At 44.0% G+C, this 25,481-nt stretch overlaps 1 protein-coding gene across 5 annotated transcripts in view; it reads right to left on the reverse strand.

The window, feature by feature from the left end:
- The window catches only part of Unc79 (unc-79 homolog, NALCN channel complex subunit), a 230,250-nt gene that overhangs the window by 50,658 nt on the left and 154,111 nt on the right, over positions 1 to 25,481 (reverse strand). For 3 of the 5 annotated variants that reach the window (XM_055592859.1, XM_055592857.1, XM_055592856.1), the window contains 8 exons: positions 21,412 to 21,698; positions 19,019 to 19,201; positions 18,348 to 18,510; positions 15,717 to 15,866; positions 13,805 to 15,025; positions 9,282 to 9,389; positions 6,188 to 6,304; positions 3,623 to 3,706 (listed from right to left, as the gene is read on the reverse strand). In XM_055592859.1, coding sequence (XP_055448834.1) covers positions 3,623 to 3,706; positions 6,188 to 6,304; positions 9,282 to 9,389; positions 13,805 to 15,025; positions 15,717 to 15,866; positions 18,348 to 18,510; positions 19,019 to 19,201; positions 21,412 to 21,698 — 2,313 coding nt within the window. The remainder of the gene's footprint in view (positions 1 to 3,622; positions 3,707 to 6,187; positions 6,305 to 9,281; positions 9,390 to 13,804; positions 15,026 to 15,716; positions 15,867 to 18,347; positions 18,511 to 19,018; positions 19,202 to 21,411; positions 21,699 to 25,481) is intronic. The other 2 variants (XM_055592860.1, XM_055592858.1) reach the window with 1 other exon arrangement.

The raw sequence follows: 25,481 nt of genomic DNA on the forward strand, positions 1-25,481 counted from the left end.
CACACACACAGAGTGCCAGAGTCTCGGATAAGCTGCCCTTGAGGATTCCAGCATGGGAGTATGCAGTGGCATGGACAAGGGAGAGATAGCTTCCGTCCTCCCTCCCCCATCACCATCTGCGGCATGAAGGAGACGTGGCCCTGGGGTCATGAGTGCAGAAGAACTGGTTCTGGCCCCTCAGCAGCTGCAGCGCTTGGGAGAACAGACCCTGAACCTTGCCTAGGCAGCACAGTAGAGCTGACCCTGGTGGCGATGGTGTGGATAACCTGGCTCCAAGGGCATAAGGGTGGGAGAGCTGCCCCCCACCACTTGTCCACCACGAGCTGACATGGACAAGGGAGAGATGCCGCTGCCCACCCCTTGCCACCTACAGCAGGCAGGAGAGCTGGCCCAGAAGTCATGAAAGCTGGAGAGCTAGCCCTGCCCCTCACCTGCTGCAGAACTTGGGAGAGCAGGCTCTGCTCTGCGCCTGACCTGAGCAGCACAGTAGAGCTGGCCCTGGATGTGGGGCTTACAGGTGAGCCAGCACCAAGAGCATGAGTGCAGGAGAGCTGGCCCTGCCCCTTGTCTGCTGGGCAGTGGTGCAGATGAGGGAGAGGTGCCCTCTTCCCCTCCCTCATTCCTCACTATCTATGGCAGGTGAGAGAGCTAACCCCAGAGTCATGAGAGTGGAAGAACTAACCATGTCTCTCACCAGCTGCAAGACTTGGGAGAGCAGGTCCTGCAACTCCTCTGGGCAGCAGGATAGAGCAGGTCCTGGTTGGGGGGAGGGGTGCTGGTGAGTTGGCCCTGGGGGGGTGGAACTGACCAGCCCAGATAACTCTCAAGCCCAGATCCAGGGCTTTGAATTGGCCCACCCCAACATCTACCATATCTATGATCTGCTGTGAAAGGGCTGGTCCTACAGAGCCAAAGCTGTAAGATCTCCATGACACAGTCCTGGTGAGAATCCAGTATTGATAGTATAGCAGAAGCCAGGAGCCTCGAACCAGACCAATGAGTCATTTGCAATGAACACTTGCAAGCAAAGATGTGTGAACAAAAGGGTAACTGTGGGACACAGTGTGACACACTACAGCTTCCACAACAGGATGTTTTTTCTCTGTTGTGGGGGTGGAGGGTGGGTCTAAGGGGAAGGGGAGATGAGTACATAATGTGAAAGTGAAAAAAAAAACATTAAAAAGTTGTAAAAGGAGGAAGTTACCATACACATGAAAGCAGAAAGACTTCATTTTCAACTGAAGTGTTTATAAATGCAACATTAGCTGTTTCGCTCTACTTCACCCAATCCACATGATGGTTTAAAACTTTGAATTTAGATCTTTCAAAGAAATCTGCGGCCAGAATCTTAGCAGCACACAATGATAGGTAGTAAAGGTGAGGTCGGGAAAGATGGCTCAGCAGGTAAGAGAACCTTCTCTTCCAGAGGACCCCAGTTTGATTCTTAGTATCTCACATCTGCCTGTGACCCCAGCTCAAAGTGACCTGACAGGCTCCTCTTCTAGCCTCTACAGGCACCTGCATGCATGTACACACACACACACACACACACACACACACACACACACACAAATATAAACCTTAGAACATAATACATGTGGGAATCCGTGAGTGTGGAGGGCAGTGTTGTGGTCTGGGGGCAGGGAATGATGTTGAAGTTCATGCTTCCACACCATAGACCACCCCTGGGGAAAGTTTACAAAGTGCATTTCTGAGAAGCAATGACTTTCAAACACTCTTTGAAGACGTCTCCACCTTCCAAAGATCCCAGTTGGGAATACAAGTCTTGCTACCACATTTATCAGCTGCTTCTGAGCTAGCGTTCCTTCCCAGGGGTCTCTAAGTGGGCTGTTAACAAAACTTCCACGAAGATGTAACACAGCGTCGCAGACACATAAGCAGACTCAGAGCAGAGACAGCAAAAGCCCAAAGCTTTTAAGTATAATTCCACACTACTCTTGACCATTGACAGGTGTACTAGCCTAATGCTAAGCAAGATGACTATGCCAGAGCAGAAGAAAAATCAGCAATCAGCCCAGAAGATACATGGAGATGTGTCCACAATCTTACTAGGAACAACTCCAAGCCAAGATTGCAACCAAAGGAGCAGGAAGGGCTGGGGCATTTTTGTAGCTTTCAAACAGGCTTTCCCTAATGGGGGGTGTTTTCATAGTAGCCCCATGAGGTGGTGTTTCTCTACGACAACAAAGAAAGTATGCTGCGGTATTTTTGGAAGTCATCTATCAAAGCAAGTAGGTTAGTTGACTGAGGATTGGTTCTTACAGCTGAACCAATGGGCTGCTAAATTCTGCTGTTGAAGTGGAAAGAGAAAGCAATATATGAGAAGATGAGGAATATTAAAATAAATAAAAGATGCCACAGACCTCAACAACCTTTCATTGTAAGCAACCCATGACTAAGTGGGCAGTGTTAAACTCTGCCTCCGTGTTTGTTCCCTGCTTCCTGGCAACAATTCTGAGCCCGCCACTTCTGGCTCCCTCCCAGAACATCCAGAGTGCCTCTGTACAGAACCGGAAGCAGAAACAGAGCGCTCCCAGAAGCTTGAATACAGAGGGGACCATCTCCAAAGCCAGACTTGAGGAATGCCCCTTTGGGGATCTCGGAGACAGGAGAGACTCTCAAGGGCTGCCGTCTCCAAGCACACAGCAGTGCGCAGGCGCACTGATGGACTCTCCTGCTCGCAGTAAGAGTCTGGAGACCCAGCACCCACCTTTCACCTTTAATTCACCCTGGTTTTGATAGGTGACTTAGATCACAACCACCAAAGATTTATTCAACACCCTGACTCGCAAAAGCTTTTCTCAGCCCCACAGACAAGGGTCTCACCTCATCGGCAGGAGAGCTACAAGTGTCCCGGAAGCTGGACACAGATATCTCCCCATGCCTTTGCAAGAGTGGTTTGGCCAGCAGCATAGGTCTGCTTGATTCAAGAGACTACTCAGAGATGTGGTCAGAAGTTTTTTGTTGTTGTTTTGTTTTGTTTGTAGGCAGTAATATAGGTTTACCAGCCTTCTGAATTTTAAGAACAAAGATAAACTAAGTATGTCACTAAATGTGTGGGATGACTTCGGAAAATAAAATTTCTGATGCTCCTGGTGCAGATGGATACTCATTTTGCCCCCCCAAAGCAGAATAAAGTGCGTATTTTTTTAATACATAATTCAAAATATCTGTGAAAGAAGTCACTCACACACGGTCCCAACATTCTAGAAAGAAATAAGGACAATCTAACCTCTGCTCAGGGAAAGGATATAGGGTGACATGGAAACCTGATGCATCTTGGGAGGGAGGCTGAAGCACCCAGGGATGTCTGGTCTAGACACAGTCAAGGGGGATGAGAAACGGGCAGCTATTTTCAAGTATGTGAGGTGTTAGATGAGAGACCCGAGGCGTCTCCCAAGCGTTTCCTAACATTCTAGGGCAGGGCTTTCGTGGGCCATGCTCCAGGATGAGCTGCTGCGTTTCCTGGCCCAGAAGGTGTTTTGCAGGTTGGAACTACGTGGAGCTGCAGAGGAAGAGGTTTTGGCACCTGCTCTGTGGCTCCTTGAGGGATACACAGTCCTTCAGTTCTACACGTCTGAGACTCTGGGACTCAACCAACCTCTTGTTCTCAGCGGCTGTCCCTCCAGGTCAGGGTTTAGGCACGTTGGCACATTACACTGGCGTTTCCCGGGCTGTATCTGTTCTGTGGACAAAGAGAGCATGTCAGTCTTCAGTGTGGTCAGTTTGATACAAGTCGCAGCACAACTGATACAGCAAACCATCACATGGGACCGTTTTTTGTTTGTTTGTTTTCAGTCATGATTACCTTATTAACATAAAGATTAAACTTGTGGGAGGGGTTATTCAAGGCTTTGTTACAAACCTGTCACTCAGTTAAATGAACTGCACCTGAAAATAGTAGAGAATTTTAAAACTAATTTTTTAGAATTCTATTCTCACTCTATTTCAAAAGGGTGCAAATCCTGACATGAAATGAAGGGCCAGTGCCACGGCCAGGGAAAAGTGTTTTATGCAAATCGATAAATATGTCAATGATACTCTGGGGTAACGGTATGACAGTTCATACAGAAAACTCAAGGACCAGATAGAGAAAATGATAGGGATTTGGCTGAGGGATGGAGAACAAGAATAAGGAGCAGAAATGGAACAACACTTAGGTAATGGTCACACAGGAGATGTGCACAATGGAGAAGAGACGGGACTTTCCCTGAATGAGCAGGCTCATGCTGAGAAGAATTTACCAGGACCCTGCTTAAGCTTTCTCAGCACGCCTGCCTGACCGTAGCTGCTCTTGGTGGAAACTAGAGCATCGCCGATCAATGCGTGTGGTTCAAAGCAACTTGTCACCTAACATCACACTGCACATTCACAGACTTTTCTGCTGGGCTCAGGTATGAACGAGAGAACACTGGACCCAGGGGTAATGTAGGCTCAGTTGTAGGAGGCTGAGGCAAAAAGACCACTGGAGCCCAGAAGTTCAAGAGCAGCCTGGGTAACAAAGAAAGATCCGGTGTCCAAAACAAAACAAACAAACAAAGAACTTAAGAATAATGAGACAAAACTCATTAAAGGACTTAGAGACTACAGAACCATGTTGGGGGTAGAAAATAATAATAATAAAAAAAAAAAGCCCCAGGAAACTTCAGCAAAAGAAATCCCGACAACATGGAATCTTACGTGTGAAACCAAGAAGACGAGCACCATGAAGTCTGATTGAGAAGTGAAAAAAAATGTGGCTAAATGGGTGATGTGGCTTCATGGAGGGTTTTGTAGGGTAACATTCAGATCAGAAATTGAGGTCAGTTAACGTTATCGTAACTCTACTTAATCCAACGAGGTTGTAGCTGTAGTGAGACTCTAGAATGGCTCAGGTCGAGCCACAGATGGCGCTACAACAGCGTTCCCTGCTCAGCTTGAGCACCAGGCTACATGGCTGAGGCGCTCTGCTGAGGAAGGACGGTCCTCCATGGCACGTGCAGAGAAGGAAGACAGCATTCAAACCAAATACATTCTTGGGGGTGGAGGGAGAGTCAGTGTCTTTCCCTTTTCTCTCTTGTCTGTTGCCTCTTGGCTACTCCTTGCTCGGTCCTGCATGCCATTAGGTGAAGAAAACACTAAACCTTTGGCCCACCAGACACTCTTCTAGGTCCAGGAGATTGAAGCTGTCTGTTACTCCATAAGGGGCTGGGTGTGGCATGTGGTCCTCTTCTTGAAGGGCAACAAATAAAGGCAAGTATAATTTGCAGAGCAGCTCGAAGAGCTTGGCTTGTGTGCACACCGTGATTCTGCATCATATGAAGAATATTAAAAACAATCTCCTAATTGAAGCCAGAAAATAGTAACACAAGGTACTAAAGTGCACTCACACAGCATGTGGCAGTCATCAGCCCTTAAATGTTCATAGTGTACGCACACTTTAAGGTGCTTTTGTGTATATAATCTCATACCTTAAATGACCCATTTAATTTAAGAAGAAAAAAAAAAAACTAAGGAAAGGCAGGCACCGAAAGGGGGACCGCTGCAGTTCTATGAGCTGAGAAAGCAGCACACACAGGAGATGTGATAAGGGTTAGGAAATGCAAAGCAGCCATATTGAAAACAGCTGTGCCATGGCTGTCGCTCTCACTGTACAGCAGGCTAGGTGCAGTTCTGGCTTATGAACATGAGGGTGTGTGGCTACAGCCTGGTGACCCTGATGGCTAACATACACAACCCATTCCCAAACCTGCCTGCATCATTTTTGTCATTGCCGAGCCAAAATTTGCTATTAAATAGTCACTAACATCAGTACTTTATATTTTATGAAAGAGGATATTGATAATCTGGTGCTTTTAAAACTTTGCAGCATAAAATCACAGCTCCACCCCTCCTCCCCAGACAAATAACCTGAGAACTGAAATCTGGGTCTTAAGAAAAAAAAGAGTTGGGCATGCCTGGATGGGAGCAGCCTAGGCAAGGACCAGCCTTGACCGAGGATCAGCCTAGACAGAGACCGAGTTCCTTTAGACGGCGTTGCTCTAGAGCACGTGGGAAATCTGAGCAGATGTTAATTACTTCTAGTTTTTTTTTTTCTTAAAAAAAAATTAACTATTTTAACCAAAGACACAGAGAAAGTGGCATTAGCTAATCTGAGAGGCAAACAAGAAGAAAAAGCTTGACCCACCAGTGTCCCAGCTGCTGATGTTATGGGGGGCGCTAGACTGATGCTCCAGCTGTCGCTTCATTAACTGGCTCATTGTCAGAACTCCCAGGGATCCCCTTTTCATCTGCCTATACTGAGCTATACGAAGGAAATGAGGAGATGATTACTAGGGGGAACAAGTTTCCCATCGCACACACAGGCTCTGCACATCCACACAAATCTTAATTGAGTCTTTGTTAGCTACTTGTAACCTTCGGTAAATTACGCGCTCCTAATCAAGTGAAAAAGCTAAAGCCTTCTTCCGTCGTTTGAGGTATCTCTGTGGTAGAGGCAACAGTGGTGCTTGCTCCTTAGTGTTGATCCGCTAAACACACATACTCAGTTACCAATGAATGCACTGTAATTATTTGTGTTGGCTTTTTTTTTTTTTTTTTTACTTTTATGCTCTGCCACATCCTAAGAAGGATTCAAAACAAACAATGCTACCTTGAATTGAATCAAAAAGCAACCAAAGTACACCGAAACATACTGACTTCAAAGGCCGCACCGTTTCCAGGCTAGTTGAGAGCCCTGTCTATCTTTTGGAAAATGTGAATTAAATATCATTCCACAAGTATGCTTTTTGTTTGAGAAAACAACGAGAAATGTTTTTGTCCTGCAATAATGCCCCAATAGGACTCAGCGATGGAAAGCTGTAAGCACTTCCAAACCAGAAACAACAAAAAGCACACTGCCAGTTGCCTGCTGACTGAAAGCCACCCTCACCTTAACTCCTGTGAGACACTCAGTTATGCAGCCGTGCGGTGTGGGCGTTCGGCCTCACCAAGATGGCTGCAGACCCAACCCCAAGCACCCGGATGGTGACAACTTGGATTCCCCCACCCGGCTCCCTTGAAAGGACAAGTTCAGAAGGCAAAGCTGATGAACTACACAACCTAGAAAGGAGTGCAGAGATCAATGACCACTAGATTGCCCCTGGACATCCCTGAAACAGAGGTGTCACAGTCAATAACAGGCAGCGAGTAGGCGTGAAGCAAAACCATCTGTGACATCTTTTCTGCTGTGGTCAGCATGCTGCTTGATATGCAGTGGTGATGCTGTGGTTAGTCAGAAAACAATCAACTGGCAACTTGTGCAAGAGAGGAATGTGGTGGGATTCACGTGTCTTGGAGCCCATATCCGCCACATTTGTGGAAATAGCTAATCTACTGAATATTGAATATCACTGATTTGTTTCTTTACTGGTGAACTTTACAAGTTTGCAACTCACTTGAAAGGTAAAAATGTTAAGAAAAATTCAAAAGCAGAATTTTTTTTTTTTCTTCAGCACTGGGTTTTGAACCCAAAGCCTTGCTCGCATTAGGCAAGCTCCTTCCTGCTAAACTACATCCCCAGCTAACAACAGAAAACTTTTTAAGGTATTTAAACAATTAAAAATTAAGTATCCTCTACTAGACTCAATCAAAGCAAGGGTGTAAATGACCTAGAGTTGAGGTAATTTCTCCATTCTTAGTTCTGTTTTTTTGTTTTGTTTTGTTTTCAGTCCTGGGAATGGAATCCAGAGCTCACCCCAGAAAAGGCTAGACTCAGTCATGGCTATGGGGTCCTGACCCTCTTGACCCCAGTGCTCAACACTGGAAATTCTGACCATTTCAAACCATGCTACTTAGAGTTCTAAGTGTCTTTTTGTTTTTAAAGAGGACTAATGCAAAGGAGGAAGAGAAAAGATGCAACTGTGATTTTTTTTTTGGTCAAATTATCAAACATTCTTCATGATTTTAAAACAAAAGCACTTAGCTTTAGACTAGCCATTCCATTTTGAAACCAAAGGCCAAACATCGGTCACTTGGAAACTATTTATTACAATTTTTACAGTATTATAATTTAAAATTTTTCAAAGACCATGTGGAATAGTAAAGTACATCTCTCAGACCACACATCAGTTTCTATTTCTATCACTCGGTGGCTCTGTGACTTAGGCAAGCCACTCAGCCTTTTTCCTCCATCTGCCATGCAGTGCTTATGTAAGGACTGGCTCTAGATCACGCTATTTATGAACTACTCACCATGGTGTTGATGTAGGAAGAGAATCAAATAAGTGGTATTTATGGTCACTATTAAGAGACTTTGCCCTCCCTGGGGAAAAGAGGGGTCCTATTCATTCACGTTTGATCCCCAATGACCAGCACAATACCGGGCCTCCACCAGATAATCGTGGAATAATGGATGAATAATGAATGAAAGAATGCACAAATGGATAAAGGCTGACAATGATTCTTCTCCATGAAGCCAGTCCAGCGTTTACACTATGATCTTTCTCTGGCTTTTTGGACCATCCACCCTTCAAAAGACGGCCAAATGAACATGCACTAACTCTTCAGGCAGCATCCCTATGAGGCATAAATTTATCAGGACATGAGACAAAGGTTTCCAGAGAGTACACTTTCGTCTGCAACACTCATTCCTTCAAGAACTTCCCTCGCTGAAAATCTCTTGACTTCCACTGAGCTGAGTAGACACCCTGATGGAATGACAATGGAACTCAAGCTTCTTATGGTCAAAACCTAGCACCCAACAGCAGAGGGAAGTTTCAGAACACTGGCCTTGTGTAGACTTTGTAATAACGTGCTGTGCCCTTTTTTTATTTTTCAGCCTAACAGGAGCAGATTCAGTCATGCCTATAGGGTAATGATGCATGTATTTTAGAATAACTCAGATAAAGCTGTTTTCACAATAGAAGTGATTCTGATTAAATCAAGGCCCATGTCTTTTGCCATGAACAAGGTTTTACACGTGTCACATGACTGGTTCTACATTCTATGTCAGGCTAGTAGTAATGCTTACTTCATTGAATGATGAAATTCTGCATTTATCCTTTCATAAATTAGGGTTCTTAGACAATCAGTGCCCCCCTATGAAAAATCCAACACTGAGGTATAAACTAAAGCAGGCCGTACTGGCCTCTGGACTTCCATAGACCATATACCACTGCATCAATGAGGAAGCTAACGAGGCATTTTCTAAAGTAGGAGGGTTAACAAAATTGAAGGCAATATATATAGGTCACGTTCTAAAATCCACACACACACAGAAACCATCTCTGAGGAACGCTTACTTGATACTGATGAGTGGCTGCCTGTCTCGGGTGCGCCTGCTTCTAACGTAGGGGCAGAGGAGGACTCCCGTGGCATCTCCAATGTTGAAAGTCCTTTAGCAGAGGGATCTGCAAATGGAAATACTGATTAAAGTTAAGGCCTGTGGCACAATGGACTTAAGGGCCTTTCTGAGCCTTTTTCCCTAGTGTCTACCACAACCATCCAAATCTCCGTGCGCTTTCTGCCCCTAGGGATTACCTTGGAGAGGTTATATACAGGCTGGCTTCAAAGTCCTGCAGAGGACTGCTGCCCCATCACATTCTGCACGTGCAGTGATGTCCTTAGAGAGGGAGGTTTGCATAGCTCCAAGCTGTCCACAGTGCTAGTGAGCGCTAAGCCAGGCACTTCACCCTTCCCTACTTGTCGCTTTTCATCTAATACCTAATCATAGGTTAATATTCTGTTCTCTCTATCCACCTCTGTCTGAAAGCTTCCTATTCTTCATTTATATCTCAATCTTCAATAGTATATTTCACACCCAAGGAGGCTTCCAGAATTCTGTTTCCCTCCAAAACAAAACAAAAACAAAAACGTGATCAGGTGACCTTATTATGGAACATTTGCCTTCACTGTTTCCAAAGTCATCACACTATAATGTTACTATTTACTTACTTGTCTATAAACTGGCAGCAATTTAAGAGCAGGACCTGTGTCCATGAAATAAACAGTATTAAGTGAGAGTCTCAATTTCTTTCAAGCGATGGTTCTCAACCTTCCTAATGATGCAACCTTTAATACAATTCCTCATGTTGTGGTCACTCCCAACCTTAAAATCATTTCATCGCTACCTCATAACTTTAATTTTTCTCCTGTTATAAATCGTAATGTAAATGTCCGATACACGGGCTGTCTGATATGTACCACTCAAAGGGGTTGCAACCCACGGATTCAGAACCACTGCCTTAGAGGGACACAAATGCTCCTATTGAATAAATGTCCTCTCTAGTGTGAAGTAGTTTCTGTATATAATATATAATATCATCTTCTTAATCGATCAATACTGGAAATAAGGCCTCTCACACGGTTCCAGGGAACTGCAGAGTGCCCTCTCAGACATCCTGAAAAGACTGTCACATCAAACCTCGGTTCTTTACAGCGGCACCACACAGTGAGCACACTGAGCCTCTTGCTGGCTCAGAGTTGCCAACATGGGTTTCCATGACTACAAACCGAAAAATATACCAGCTCATCTCTTTCCCGATGCCAACTGCTTCTTCTTGCCACAGAGCAATCCACAATATTTTATAATCAATGTGTGCTGCTCCTGACACTGGATGGACATTAAACCGAGGAAGGTGTCAGATATAAAAGGTCCCAGAACAGGGTCTGGGGCAAAAGTTTGGGGGCAATGGCTTTGGAACATGTACTTTTCATCCTCAGAGGTCTCTCTGATACGTGTGGTTGCCATCTTAATAACGTTCCGTGCTCTGTGTGTACATGTTCATGTGGCCGTGTGCACGGCTTGATCACTCTCTACTTTTTTTCTGAGACAGGGGTCTCTCACTGAACCTGGAACTCAGAGATTCAGCTGGGTTGGCTGGCTGAGGAGCTCCATGGACCTGTCTGTTTATGCCCCGCCCTGCCTGTGTGTGTCCTTGCATGTGTGTGTGAGAGAGTGTGCATGTGCATGGATGTGCAGGTACCTAAAGAGGCCAGAAGAGGATACTGGGTCAGCTGGAGCTGGAGCTGCAGGTGGCTATGAGCCACATGATATAGGTGCTGGGAACCGAACCCAGGCCCTCTACCAACTCTTGCCAATAGCTTCATGGTAACATTTCCCCAACATGCTTCATAGGGAGTAGGCACCTGCAATTGCTTTAGTCACCAAGATAAAAGGGTTAGGGATTGTTTCTCTATAATCAGAAAGGTTACAAAATCACCTCTCCCGCCCTTATTTACAGCCATGCATCATGGCCCGTTGATAACATATAACGAGGAAAGTGAAGTTAATGTCCAAGAATCCACTGAAGGATTACTGTGACTTTTGGAGTCTGGGGTGTGTGTACTTAAATCTTTGATGTACCTTTACCCTTAAAGAAACAGTACTGGATGGCTGTGATTGATGACCAAGTTTGGGCAAATTCTTTAGGCTATGCGACCTTTCCTCCGCTCTCAATCATTTTCTGAAACCTTTCCTCTATATACAGTTTAGGGCAAACATTTGTTAAGAACCGCACACACGTTTTCAACCCATCTGCACTCAGATTTCTAGAGTTGTGTGCAGAAAAGGCAGTGACTCCTCCTCTAGCCATGTGTTCTGGCCCTGTCTTAGTCACTTAGGATAGAATCAGAAAACAAACAAGACAAAAATTATTGCTTCGAGAAACTTTGATTTGACTTGATGGGGGGGTATGTATAAAGGTGAATAAATTATTACATGTTGAGAAATCACTTGAGAAGAAAGAGAAATCTAGTGAGGCAGTTGAAGAGGAACCCAGCCCGTGGTCCTCCCACTGGGACTCATGCCAGCAGAGGTGAGCCCTGTTTTCTAGGCAATTAGCAACTGAGACCGTCAGAAACTGCCAGTCTGGGAGGAAAAGGGAGGGTGGGCGTCTGGACCTCTCCTGCTCCTGCTGATAGAATGGAAACTTGAGTCATGTACTGATTATGTGGCTCCTCCTCTTTTCCAGTGTTCCCAGCAGGGAAAGGGACAGATGGGTGTGCCTGTAGGAAATGGAGTCTAAAGAGCTAACTGACTGGGCAATACACACTATAAAAACTTAATTGTCTTCATACACTTTTCTCTTGTTCTGGGATCCAATGTATGAACACATGCACACGCCAATTCCCCCTTTGTATCTTCAAGAACAATTAAATATAAGGATAAGTAAAGAAGATAAAAATGTGCACAGAGTAACATGTCCCACACTTCACCTATAGCCTGTTTGTTGATCATACACATACAAACCTCACAGGTTCCATACACTCCTAACGTGGGCCAATTCTGTGTTTTACTCAAATGCAACAATCTTCCTGGCTCCAAATAAGATAAAGATGTCCAAGTTTTCCTCAAAACCTTCTTAGCTGGTTAAACTCTCCTGACAGGACCCTACCCATGCCTGGCTAGAAAATGACCCTGTCCAAAAACACTGATTCTCACTCTGAGATAAACTGTTGAGTCCTAGGACTAGAGAAGAGCTAGAAACCCTTACAAAGGTGGTGCAAATAAAGGGATCTAAGTATTTTTCTAAGGAGCTGCTTTGGGTCAACTATTGGGAGAAGCAGGACTAGAATGAGGAGGATCACCCAGCATTGCCTCTGCTTGGCTGTGTCACCTAGGGAAGGTGCCTAGCATGAGCCTCAGATTCCACAGGCTGGGTTTGAGGTCGCCTCCAAGGTATCCCAGAGCCAAATCTCCACGGTCTCTGGTTTCTGAATAGAATGAAATAACTGTAGCTAGCCAACTCCATTTTTTCTCAGGTCCTTTAATCAACATCATTACTCAGAAGAGAAGGAGGAATCACTCCCACCAGTGTTAAAGAATGACAGGAGGTGAATTTGAGATGAGTGAGGTGAGCATCTGAAAGCCCCTTTAAAAAAAAATCTTCTTAGAAATGGTCCCTCAAAGAAAATATAGAGAATGAACACTTGAAGGTGGGGACTCATCTAGAGGAGCCTGGAGAATCAGGGTCTAGATTGTAACTGGTAACTTGGGGTTCCTACTGTTTGTGGTCAGTGTATACAATCTGCTGTCACCCCTAAACAATGACAATCAGTTCATTTAGCCTACATCTGGACCACACCATTCACTGCTGTAAACAGCAGTGTTTGGTTGCCAACTTTACATGGCATACCTGGGAAGAGGAATTACCACTTAATATTAACTGAGGAATTGCTTCTGTCAGATCGGCCTGTGGGTATGCCTGTGAGAGTATTTTCTTAGTTATTAATTGACGTCAGAGGACTCCACCCACTCTGGGCAGTGGCTGCCTGAGGAAAGTGGGCCTGGGCTGTCTAACAAAGGTAGCTGAAAATGAACCATTAACTCAGGAAGCCCTTCCATGGTCTCTGCTTCTGAGAGACCTCAACTTCCCTCAACTTCCCTCAATGATGGATTTTGACCTGGAAGTGTAAGATGGAATAACCTTCCCAGGTTGTTTGTGAGAAGCGTTTTAACACAGAAACAAAAAGCAAATCATAACAAGAGAGGCAAAAAGGAAAGCAAAAACAATGCAAAACTGATTTCTTCTGTTACTTTAGGAAAGCCAAACTTAGTTTTGAAATATCTGGGTATCAATGATTTACTGCCTCTTATTGCCCAGAACAGTCAAGATTGATAGTAAAAACCAAAAACAACAAACACGAAACACTGATGGAGCCGGTACAGCCTCATCCGAATCCAGCACATTGTGGTGAGCAAGATGGATTCTGAGTGGTTATGAGGCAGTTATAATGTCAAAGCTGACATTATAAGATTTTCAGTTTGGTGCATATTTTGTGTCAAAACCAAACCTGAGGTCTGAAAGAAGAGATGCAGGCTTACCTGGATCCTTCTGGTCACCCAGTTTGTCTAGAATGTTGAAGGAGATGTCCAGGTATTCTCTCTGGATAGCGCTGACAGCAATCTTCCTTTGTTTCCTCTGCCTGGGGACGATCTGAATCTTAAATTCTGATTCCTCGGCTCCATCCTCCTCCACCTTCTTTTCAGGGTTCTGATCCGTGTCCGACTCAGCACTGGTGTTGGGCTTCTCACCTTCTGTTGGATTCTCGGCATCTTCGGGAACTTGGAGGAACACAGTTTTGGCCCCCGCTGTTGGTATCTGCCCTGACTTTTCTTCAGCCGGGCTGGAGTCAGGGTTATAGTCCACTGACATCTCAGGGACAGCGGATGACTTCTGAAGGAGGTCTCTTTTTTGCTTAAGAGTTAGCGGACTACAAGAGGAACACTCTCGCAGCTCCTCTGACTTTGACAGCTCTTCAGAGTCTGTGAGGTCATCCAGAGCTGTGTTGGTAGTGTCTTCATTGCTCGCTGACTGGTGATTTCCTGAGTCCTTGGAAGAAAAGTCTTTGGAACAGTCCTCTACACTCACCTGCACAAGAGGAGTTATGCTTAGGCTGAGAATGGAGGGCTGGCTGGGGATGGAGGGTGAGGAGGCAGCATTTTTATCCAAGAGACCATCATTCCCTTGGTTCATCATCTCTTCTTCCTCATCACTTTCTACTATTCTGAGAGGTGGGAGGGGCTCGAATACGAGAGAGTCACTGTCAGATGTTGAGAGTAGAGAGTGTTTCTCTGGCCCAGATGTTGAGTCTGAGGACAGATCTATCAGATCTAAATCCTCTTTAGGAGCAGGCTTTCCTGGGGAGTCGACTCTCACTTCAAAAGTCTCCATGCAGTTCAACCTAACCTCTGGTATCACAGGCCTCCGTGTTTCTTGAAAACCTTCAGTCGCTGGATTCTTGGGGATTTCAGCACTGTCCGGCCTCGTAGCAGAATTCTGTCTAGAACGCCCATGGTGGTCGTTTTGCCGTTGGGTGATATAAGCAGCTTGGGCAGGAGGCTTATCTATGTCACAGCGATCTATGCAGGATTTCCTACGATGTTCATCTAACGTAAACAAGAGGGAGTCTGCATTCCCTATATCAAGAGATTTTTGTTTTAAAGAGCGTAGCTTTTTTTTCTGAATGCTTTCTTCTCTCACACAGTGTAGAACGCTGTCTTGTAACGGACCCGTGTCTCTACAGTCGGCCAGTTCTATTTCACCTGATTAAAACAGAAAGAGCTAGTACTACTTCCCTTGAGAGTTTATCATTTTCCCCTCAGACTTGGGAACATAACTGGCACAAATTGTAATTATAATCCCAGCTCTACCAGAAGGGAAAGCCGACTTTCTGGCCACGTTTTTGTAAGATTCATTCTGATATCAGAAACTGGAAGACTTGGGTACGAGAGAAACCCAAGTAGAGGTTTAAGATCGAATTTCCAAAAATCACTCTTTGAAATAGCTCCTCAGCCCTGACAATCATTAGGCATGAGAGGGGAACTTGGGTTTTTTTTGTTTTGTTTTGTTTGTTTGTTTGGTTGGTTGGTGAGTTGGTTGGGTTTTTTTTTTTTTTTGAGTATTATTTATTTTGCCTTGTTTTGTTTTGTTTTGTTTTTGGCTGAGGTAGATCTAGGAACATGTATTCAAATTGTGTGGAAGAGAAGCAAACATTTTGCAACAAATCAAATCAAGCAACGGCCCTTGAAGACAATCATGACATTAATGACATAACTGTCAACTCACGTATATATATAAATGTATGGATATATATATATACTGTTGGTGTATACATAGATATATAAATCAACAATATCAAAATATGTAGTAACGTAATGAAATTAAGATTTCACCCCGCACAAACAGTAGAGTACAACATTTCTGCATAAAAGTACTAAGAGGAAAAAATCATACTTCTCTGAACATTCATCCCAACCGGCTGGTATTTCACCATTTTGCTGCCGCCTAGCCTTTTCAATCTTGCAAAAAAAGTTTGAGACTCTTTATTGCAGGGTCCAGTAGGTGTGTCATGAATATCAGATTCATCAAAAACACTATCTTCTTCTAATTGGGGAGAGAAAGTCAAAGTTACACTTAGGAGGTCACTCTCTCTTAGGCTGTGTCTACACAAGCATTCAGTGAAGGCATGCTAGAGCAGTCTCTGTGCTCTCGGCGCCAGCAGGGCCTAGCTTCGGGGCTACACTCCATCCAGATCACCCAGACAGGAAGTGAGCAGCCCGTTCCAAAGCTGCCCATCATCTCCTGAGAGATGATGGACAGCACTGTGAGAAGCATTCAGTGGTCCACAAGAGCCTTTTTGGGGGACCGTGCCCATTACACTTAAAACCAAATGATACACAGATGCCAGAACTTAATCCAGGAGTCTGGACTCTGAGGGAACTTGCCTGTTATATTTTAGGCTAATTTCACAGAGGAGAAATTAACATGAGTGAGCCTTGACCTTCCTAAAATATTTATATGTGTATGTATATGTGCCTTCTTGGGATCTGGGAGCTGGTATAGACACAGCCTAACAGTGCATGCACCTTATACTTTGTGAATGCAAAATACTGTACTCTACATTGGGTAATGAAACACACAACACACAGAAACAGCTTAAAAAAGCCACTTGTCATCTCAGAAGCTCCACAGATGATTATAGACTGAAAGAGTAAACAAAGGAAAAATAAAACAGAAAATCGCATTTTTCCCTATTATGATAAGACTCTTGTCTGAGGCATTTACTGCATATCTGTAATAGATTTTATGGATCCTGGAAAAAGAAAGAAAGAAAGAAAACCTTTGGCTCTGATGATCCTGGGCTTCAAAGCCAAGTTAGTTGTTTGATGTCTACTAAGCTTGCTTAGAGATCCTTTCTTCTCTCCCTACTTGGCCAATTTTAAGTCAAAGTAATCTGAGGAACATGTAAATGAAGAGAGAACCACTGTGCTGCAAATCCTGAAGTTTACTTCCCAAGGTTTCTGCTCTCATCCATTTGAAAGGACAAGGTACATAACCGCAGTGAGAGAAAGACCAGAGAAACGCACCTCACAGCCCAGTAAATGAAAAGACCTATTATCTGACTTGAGCCTCTCTGAACCTGCGATGTTTGTGCTTTATGGATACCCACGTGTGACAAGAGTGACCCAGGTGTGATGGCAATGGTGAGTCTAGATTTCTTGAGTCTGGAAAAATGTCAACCCTGACATTTAAAAGACCAATCCTGTCCTAACGCACAAGAGTCTAATGGGGAATAGGACCTGAAGCAGTAAACTTTAGTCTATGGAACTGTAGAAATCTTTTAATCAAATAGTAATAATAAAAAACATTAACAATCAAATGGATACAGTGCTCCATGTGAACTTATATAAAGGGGAGGCATTCCATCTGATTCCCATGTTTCTGGGGAAACACATCAAAAAGACCCACTTCATTTCTTTCTCAAACAATAAAATCTCTTTTGAAGACTAGTTTTCTAAGCAAACAGCAATTGTGACTTGCATTTCATAGCTTTGGAATAGTTCCCAAAATGTACTGTGTAGCATGATGGGAGATGGGAGGACAGCAAGCTGCCCCTTCTCACCCAGGAAGTCACCTGAGCTTGGCCTGTCCGGACACTGAGCACACTGAAAATGCCCATAGCTTAAAAGAACCTACAGCATTTTCCAGAGACCTCTGCTGACAAACAGCTCTTCAGGGAGCATCTGGACAGTACCAGAATCCTAGCTGGTCCTCAACTTCATCTGAAGACAGCTGGGCACCTTGATCCTCTCAGCACAAACAATGGTTACTGGCCACTAGCCAAGCTCCGTCCTACAGCCGTCCTGCCAGTTCAGACTGCTCTAAGGCTACAAGGCACTTGGTTTCCCCCCAGGACTGGATTTGATGATGTCACTGTTTATAATCTGAGTTATACCGGGACATTTATCAAAGATACAAACCTTGGTTCTCTATCTTTCACCTGTGATTTCAACTCAATTTAGCATTTCATTCTACTGTTGCCTATCGATGGAAAAGGAATCAACACTGAAAATAATTTAACCTTATACATGAAAAAAGTTCTTCATTTCCAGTGCCTTCAATCACTCCATACTGAATAATGAGGCTTGGGAAAGGCACTTCAGGAAATTGAGACTGAATTCAAAATCTCTGAGCACGAAGTTCAAGGGCAAACTAGAGACACCAAATTGATGATTCCACTGAGTGCTAAACCAGACAGGTCACAGCCCAAAGGCGAGAATTTCCAGCATGCAACGGAAAGCTATAATAGCTCCTTAATCAAATGGCAGAAAATAGCATACCTAACATTATTTTGGATTTCAGAAGCATGCCAACTGTTTGTCCTGCACACTCAGCTCAAAAGTGAAAGCAATGTTCCTGAGAGAGTTGAAAAATTCACCAAATAGGAAGCGATGGCTTTAGCTGCATGAGACTCTATGGGGGGTGGGTCCCCCTCTACCTCCTTAAAAAGGGTAAAGACTGCTGTCCAAAAGCGCGTGACGTATCCCAGCCAGGTTCGGGACAGAAATCTATCATGAGAAGTACCTTTTTCCTTCTCGCTGTATCTGCTTATGTTGCTGTTGTCGCTGTACAGAGGTCCTGCCGTGGCGTGGGGCTTGCAGCTATGGTACTGCGCATTGAGTGTATTGACTGTTATGTGAATGAGGTGTAGCAGCGTCTTGCTGACATCGCAGTCTCTGTACGGGTACTGTCCGATGGGGAGAGAACACAAGCGGTTATTTCGAAGGATACGTTTCCCCACTGATCTTACTGGGTAGTTTCCTGTGTTTCTCATGCACTAGGAAGACGAACAGGAAGTAACAACATCGCCTCAGGTCATGGGCTTGTCCCTGCCTCTCCTTGCACCAAACCACTGACAGCAACACAGGCTAGATCACAAAGGATGCCTTAAAGACCACTGGCCTGGACAGGTGACAAATATAATTTTAGATATCATCATTGTTTTCTGAAAAATAATCAATACTGAGTCAAAATATGAGATTCTGAGCATAGAGGTTAGTGATCATTTAACAAAAAAAAAACATTTTGAAAACCTACACGGACTTCTGTCTCTTTTCACCCAAATAACTCTTGGCTTCCTAGCACTGACTGTGTTTCTTCTGAAGGTCAATGTTTCCTCCATCCCATGGAATCGTCATCTGTCAGCTGCCCTCTGAGAAAACCTTCGGGCCCAGCAGAGGGACACAGCCGCTCACCTTGTAAAGGATGACAAGCAAGGCCTTCAACCACATCTGCCTGATGTGAGGCTTTAGGGACCAGAGCGAGCAGCGAGGTGGCTGTTGGAAATAATGCCGCAGTTGAGGACAAGAGCAGTATTTGAGCACCTGAACCACGAGGGGGAGAAGGTGTTTGCCCAAGTTAATGTTATAGTCCATAACCTGAAATAGAAGAATATTAGTAACTGAAAGAAAACCATAGGTATTCAGAAGTCAAAGGAAAAAACTGAGCCACCACAGCGTACCCAGAGGCACCTCACAGAATATCAGTATGAACAGACAGTACACACAAAGGGGAGGCATTCAGCCACACAACAAATTTTAAGGCCTGAAAATTGATAGCGTTTATCTAATTATCTATTTATCTCATTACATGCTAAGAATCAAGTCGCATCAATTAAAATACCCATCACAACAGCTAACTAGGAGTAAGCTAGTCTGGATGAAGATTAAACCTGGCGTTAACCATCTACGGTGCTGGGATTGCTTGGACCAATCTGGCAAGTGCAGAAAGTTGTATAATCTTCTACAACAGCAACTTAGCAAAACGCACCCAGAATTCGGGCTAGACCTCTATCACGGCAGCCAAGCGGATCTGAAGGAAAGAATCGGACCGGTGTTCCGAGATGTTTGTATAAGGACATTCAGCGTGGCTTTATTGCGCCAAATCGAAAATTATCTCCGCATTAGACAGTCAACTAAGTGTCATCTGTGCCAGGTGCGATGGTTCATACCTGCAACCCCAACACTCAGAAGGCCAAGGCTGTGCCTGGTCTACATACTGGATGCTAGGTTACACTGTGGGACTCTCTATCAATAATAATAATAATAATAAGCAAAATAAATAAAATCTTATTTGTTTAAAATACTTTGTAGCCATGAAACAGGAGGTGATATAATCTTGTATCTATGACACAAACTTCATGATTATTAATTTGGTTTTTAAAATTTCTATGTATATCAGTACATATAAGTTTGTATATACTTCATTTTTTTTAAAACTTTTATTTTCCTGAGACAGGGCTCATGTAGCCCAGGCTAGCCTGCAGGTCGTTATCCTTCATTGCCTCCTAAGTGCTAGGATTACAGGCACGTGCCTTTTCACACAGTTTATATATACTGTTTTGTTTCGTTGTTGTTGTTGTTTTGAGACAGGTTTTCTCCGTGTAATCCCGCATGTTCTGGAACTCACTCTGTAGGCCAGGCTGGCTCCGGAGTGCTGGGATTAAAGGTGTACCACCTCTAGCTATACAATTTTATTATAAAAAATACATCAGGCCAGTGAGCTGGCTCAGTTGGTAAGGGTGCTTGCTGCCAAGTCTGATAACTTGAGTTGAATCCTTGGAAACCACACAGTAGAATGAGCGAATAAATCCAGCAAGTCGTGCTCCGACCTTCATATGTACATCATGATACAAAAAAATTTTAAATAAATGCAAAAAAAAAGTTGTTAAAGTAAGCTTTAAAAAATATGGCTCATTACGTGTGTGTGTGTGTGTGTGTGTGTGTGTGTGTGTGTAATGTATAAGTGTGCACATTTGTGTGTGTTTTCCAGCACTCTCCCTATGTATGTATGGGAGCATATAGGGTGTATGTGTGTGTTTGTGTGTACATATTTGTGAACATATTTTCTGTATATGTGAGCACATGGGGTGTATGTATATATGTGTTTGTGAGTAAGCATGTATTTACACATGTGCACACAGCCATGAATGCATGTGCAAATGTGTGCAGAACTAGGTCACAGACAAGATCAGGTATCTTCCTCAGCCCCTGTCCACCTGGAGCTCAGCAATTAGCAAGGCTGGCTAGCCAGTGAGCTCCAGGAACTTCTTTGTCTCCACTGCCCCAGTGCTGGGGTTACAGATATACATGACCAGGTCTGGCTTGAGCACTGAGGACCTAAACTCAGGTAAATATGCTTGCTCATGGGTATCTTATTGACTGAGCTGTCTTAGTGCCATTGTACATTTAAAGGAGTTCAGTTTTGTTTTACATATATTATATATATGTAAAACATATATATACATATATAATACATAATATATAAAATACATAATATATAATACATAATATAAATATATAAATAATACATATATAACTATATATTTATATATATATTTAATACATTTAATATATTTATATATGTATTATTTATATATAATATAAAATACATAATATATAAAACATATATATACATATATAATACAAAGTTGCTAATTCCTAGTCCATCTTTATATTCTCTTTTACAGACCCCTGCCTAATACCAAGTAATCTGAACAAACTTTTACACTAAATGTCTAATGGAATGGAATGCCTTGTTGCTATCAAAAACCATAACAGGACTCCCGAGCTTCTGTTATTACACTTACTTGGGCAATTCCTGCAATAAATGCATTAAAGCATGTTGACAGGCGCATTTTTTGGGGTGCAATCATGAAGCAGCCTTCCTGTTGGTCATAGCCAAGCAAAACATAGAGGTGCCTCTTAACGGTGTTGAAGGCCTTTGCACTGCTGATGTCTGACTCAGCGCTGCTTTCATCCTTGGCCATGAACTTCATGAGCACTGTAATCAGCTGGTGAACTGTCTGGTGGTCAATTCCAGCATCTTCTGGGAGTAAGTCCTTGATGGTGTTGTCGTTCTCGGGAGACTGTTGCCCTGTCAGTGTAAGGAACACAGTCAGTGTGCAGCTTCGCCCCCTCAGGCGAGTTTACATTAAGTCGTCACCTGACATCGACAAGCCATCCTTTCTACTTCTACTATGTATTTAAAGCTCTGCTCTAGATGAGAAATTTAAAGGCACAATATGGCTCCTAAGCAAAGCGTCATTCCCTGGATGGAGGCTACCATCTCCATCACTTACTGAGTAAGCAAGTTACTCAGGAGAGATACAGGAATGGGAATAAACCTGAGGAAATATACAGCAATACTATCCTCAAAGAGTCAGACCAACACCTCACAAATGCTGCCCTTAGCAATTCTTCATACAGTCGCAAAGTTGTACCCTCGGTGACTCGGACAGAAAGGCTCTGCCCATCCTGTACAACACACTTGTAAGATCAACCCCAGAAATAAGAGGCTAAATTTCACAAAGCATAAAAGGATCCACTGGGGGATTTTATTTAAATTATTGTCTCAATTCAGTTATGTTCCTGAGTCAGCTGGGGCAGAATAGTATTTTTTCCAAATGTTGAGAGGTCCAGCGGTGTGTACTGTCTGAATTATAAATGGCCAATGATAAGTCCTGCAGTGTGTAATGAGAAACACAGAGACGAAGGAGTGACAGAGACAGACATGAACTCTCAAAACCCACAGCGACAGAAAGAAAAACACCACATGGAGATGAGCTGAGTTCACACGGAATAAAAAGCACCCTAGTCCTTTGTTTCCTCTTCAGCTACTGATGATGGCTGAGTGGCACCCCAGCCTTCTAGCCTGCCCCGTCCCCACCCCGTCCCCCCACCGCTCCCCTCTACTCTTAGCGGTCAGTTTCGGTGAGTCTGATTAGCTCTTCTGTATTTATTTATGTTTAGGGGTTTAATCAAAGCACTCTGCAGCCTGTCCTTCTGAAAAACAACATTAAAATTTCTAAATTAAAATTAAATTTCGTGAGTTTTTTTGCATTGTAGGTTATCCTCATCTCTTCCTACAAGAAAAAAAAAATCCTGTGAGTGAGGACAAGCACTGGGCACATGCTTTCATGAACCCAGCCTTGGCTGCATCTGTCAAAAGTATGGCAAAAATGAAGCAACAGAGATCCAGGGGGAAATTTACATCCACCAGCGCCTCCGGTGGTTCAGCAAAATTCCCATCTTTAAGGCCCCTATGAAGAGAAGCAAGAAAGAAGAAAAGTTTCCTTATACTGCAGAACTGATCTAATGGCCGCTTTCCTCTGGGACAGTGGCATAAAGGAATGCCCAACCGACACACTTCCCATTAGCTGTCACACTTCACAGACCACCTAGGTGGTAGCGCGTTTAGGCAGCTACTTTCTGTGCGTCATCAGAAGGATTTTGACCTGCCCACAAGTGAAATACAAAATGGAGAGGCTTATAAAGGAAAGAGGAGGCGTGAGCAACTAAATCTCCGGGCCTGTGGTACAGGGGGACTTCCTGACACTTCTCATCAGGGCCCCGAGATGTTAACATTTTCTGTCTTACGAGTCTGTCCACAAAGGCATGCAGACACTCAGCGTGCATACGTGCAACGTGCACACATGCAGCATGCCTTAGAAACCATGTCGAAAGCACCTAAGAACTTGTTTTACACGAGCAATCCACAAACATCATTGCACTGAGGCATTTATCACAAATCAATGTACGTGGAACAGCTTATTTCAATGAAAGGCCAGAAATGCCCAACATCATCTCCTGTTACAGTTAAAGCGATCTGCTTGAAAGCAATTCTTATCCATATGCATTTTTCAGAGATATGTATATATATGTATATATACAGATATATATATATCTGTCTCCTTTGGCTCATCAGTTGAGAGCACTTACTGTTCTTACAGAGGACAGGGGTTCAGTTCCCATCACCCACACCGTGCAGCTCAGTCACCTGAACTTCAGATCCCTCTTCTGGCCTCCATGCATGTGGTGTGCACACACAGACAAGAGGGCACACACACGCGTGCGCGCGCACACACACACGCGCCCACACACACACACACACACACACACACACACACACAAATAAAACATAGTTTTTTAAAAACCGTTTTTTATTTCCTCCTTCTAGGGTATTAGTTCTAGAATAATATTACTAGAATAGTATTACTGCTCCGGGAAAATTGGTGAAAAAAAAATGTGGCAGGCGTGTGCATGTAGGTTCCATGTGGGTCCATGTGTGCTGTTACTATGGCAGCAAGCTATATAACTGCAGCAGGGTTCCAGCACTCAATTTTTTTTAGCTCTGGGGTGCATCTCTTGGCCATCACCGGCTCCTCCGTGTCCAGCGTAGTTTGACTCCTAAATGAAATTGTAAGACCACTTTGATTTCAGTCCTAACAAGCTAGGCGACCTCAGAACAGAGAGTCCTGCCTCGATTTCACCCTGCCTCAAGCCACAGGCGAGAAAAAGCAACTCGTCAAACTTCATCTTAACTATTTCAAGACTCCCCTCCCTATTACAAGGACGTGCTTTTGTAATTCTCAGCAAGTCACATTTTCCCGGTGACTGAGTGTCGTTTTCCTACGTGTCCTTTCAGCGACAAGTGCTCAGGAGTGATGCCTGATGCTTTTATTCACCTTCCCTCAGCAGCTGTGATTGAGAGAGCCTGGACACGCTGTCACGTGCAGCGATCCTCAGGTGGAACAGAAAACCCCGCTTCTTATTCCATTACCCTGCTTCTCCCACCCAGGACATCGCAAGTCTTCCACTAGAAGAGAGTGGGCTCCTGACACACACACCCTTCCTAAGGAAAAGCAGCCCACACCAAATCCCTGCTGTGCAAATAGATGGGCTTTTCTTTGTTATTGCTCGAACTCTCTACAAAAGATGTAAAATTTCCATTTTGAAACTAAATACCTACAATACTTTTTCTAAGGCACGGCAGTCAGAACAGCCACTAGTTTTCGATTCCAGTCTATGTGGTTCCCTTATCTTCCTTAACCACGGTGATTCGTGTTAAAGAGTTTGATTTCTGCTTCTGTAAGTGAAAGCATCAGCATCATTATAATGCTGGAGGTAGAGCTGGTCTACCATGACACAGCGTGGACTGGGTTCTCCACCGCGAGTTTGCAGAGTGGAGTAACTGATTGAAACGCTGAAGCAGAATGGCACACACTCAAATTCTTTGGCACCGGGCAGGTTCAGGGTCTACCTTTCCAAACTTACCTCCTGCCCCTCCCACACACCCAAATGCTTGGCAGTCCCAAAGCTGGGATACCTACGGAGCTCAGAAGGGCCAACCTTAGCCCACCCTCATTTTTGCTCACAGTGATCTCTGCCCTGCCTGGGTGGACTTCCACCCACTCCCTCATTTTGCACCATGAATCTATTCCCCATATGCCATTCTTGTTTTCTATGCCCACCCTCCTCTCAGTAATTGGATGTGGTCCCTATATTCTGTTGTGTTCCAAAGATAAGAAGAGAAGGAAGGTGGGAGTCGGGGGGGGGGGAAGAAGAAGAAAATTCCCTTTAGCGTTTCCCAAATAACTTTTGTGCAAGACAGAACTTTACCTACTTGTTGGGTTTATTTTCCCTGTAAAGACATACAGGGCTTGAAGGCACATGCTATGTCTGACCTGTCTTAGCACCCTTCACAGAACATAGGATGGAGTCTGCTAAAGTAGATGCTCATTGTTCATAAATGTCTAAGTGAACCGAATTAAAAAAATGTCCCAGATCTTGTCTTCTGTTTAAGAGAAAAAGTGAGATTCCAGAAAAAAAAAAAAATTAATGCAGGACAATTTCCTCTGTATGAATTGACTCCCTGGCC

This window comes from Psammomys obesus, unplaced genomic scaffold (genome assembly GCF_907164565.1).
Source record: "Psammomys obesus unplaced genomic scaffold, mPsaObe1.curated_primary_1811, whole genome shotgun sequence".
Taxonomy (NCBI): Eukaryota; Metazoa; Chordata; class Mammalia; order Rodentia; family Muridae; genus Psammomys; species Psammomys obesus.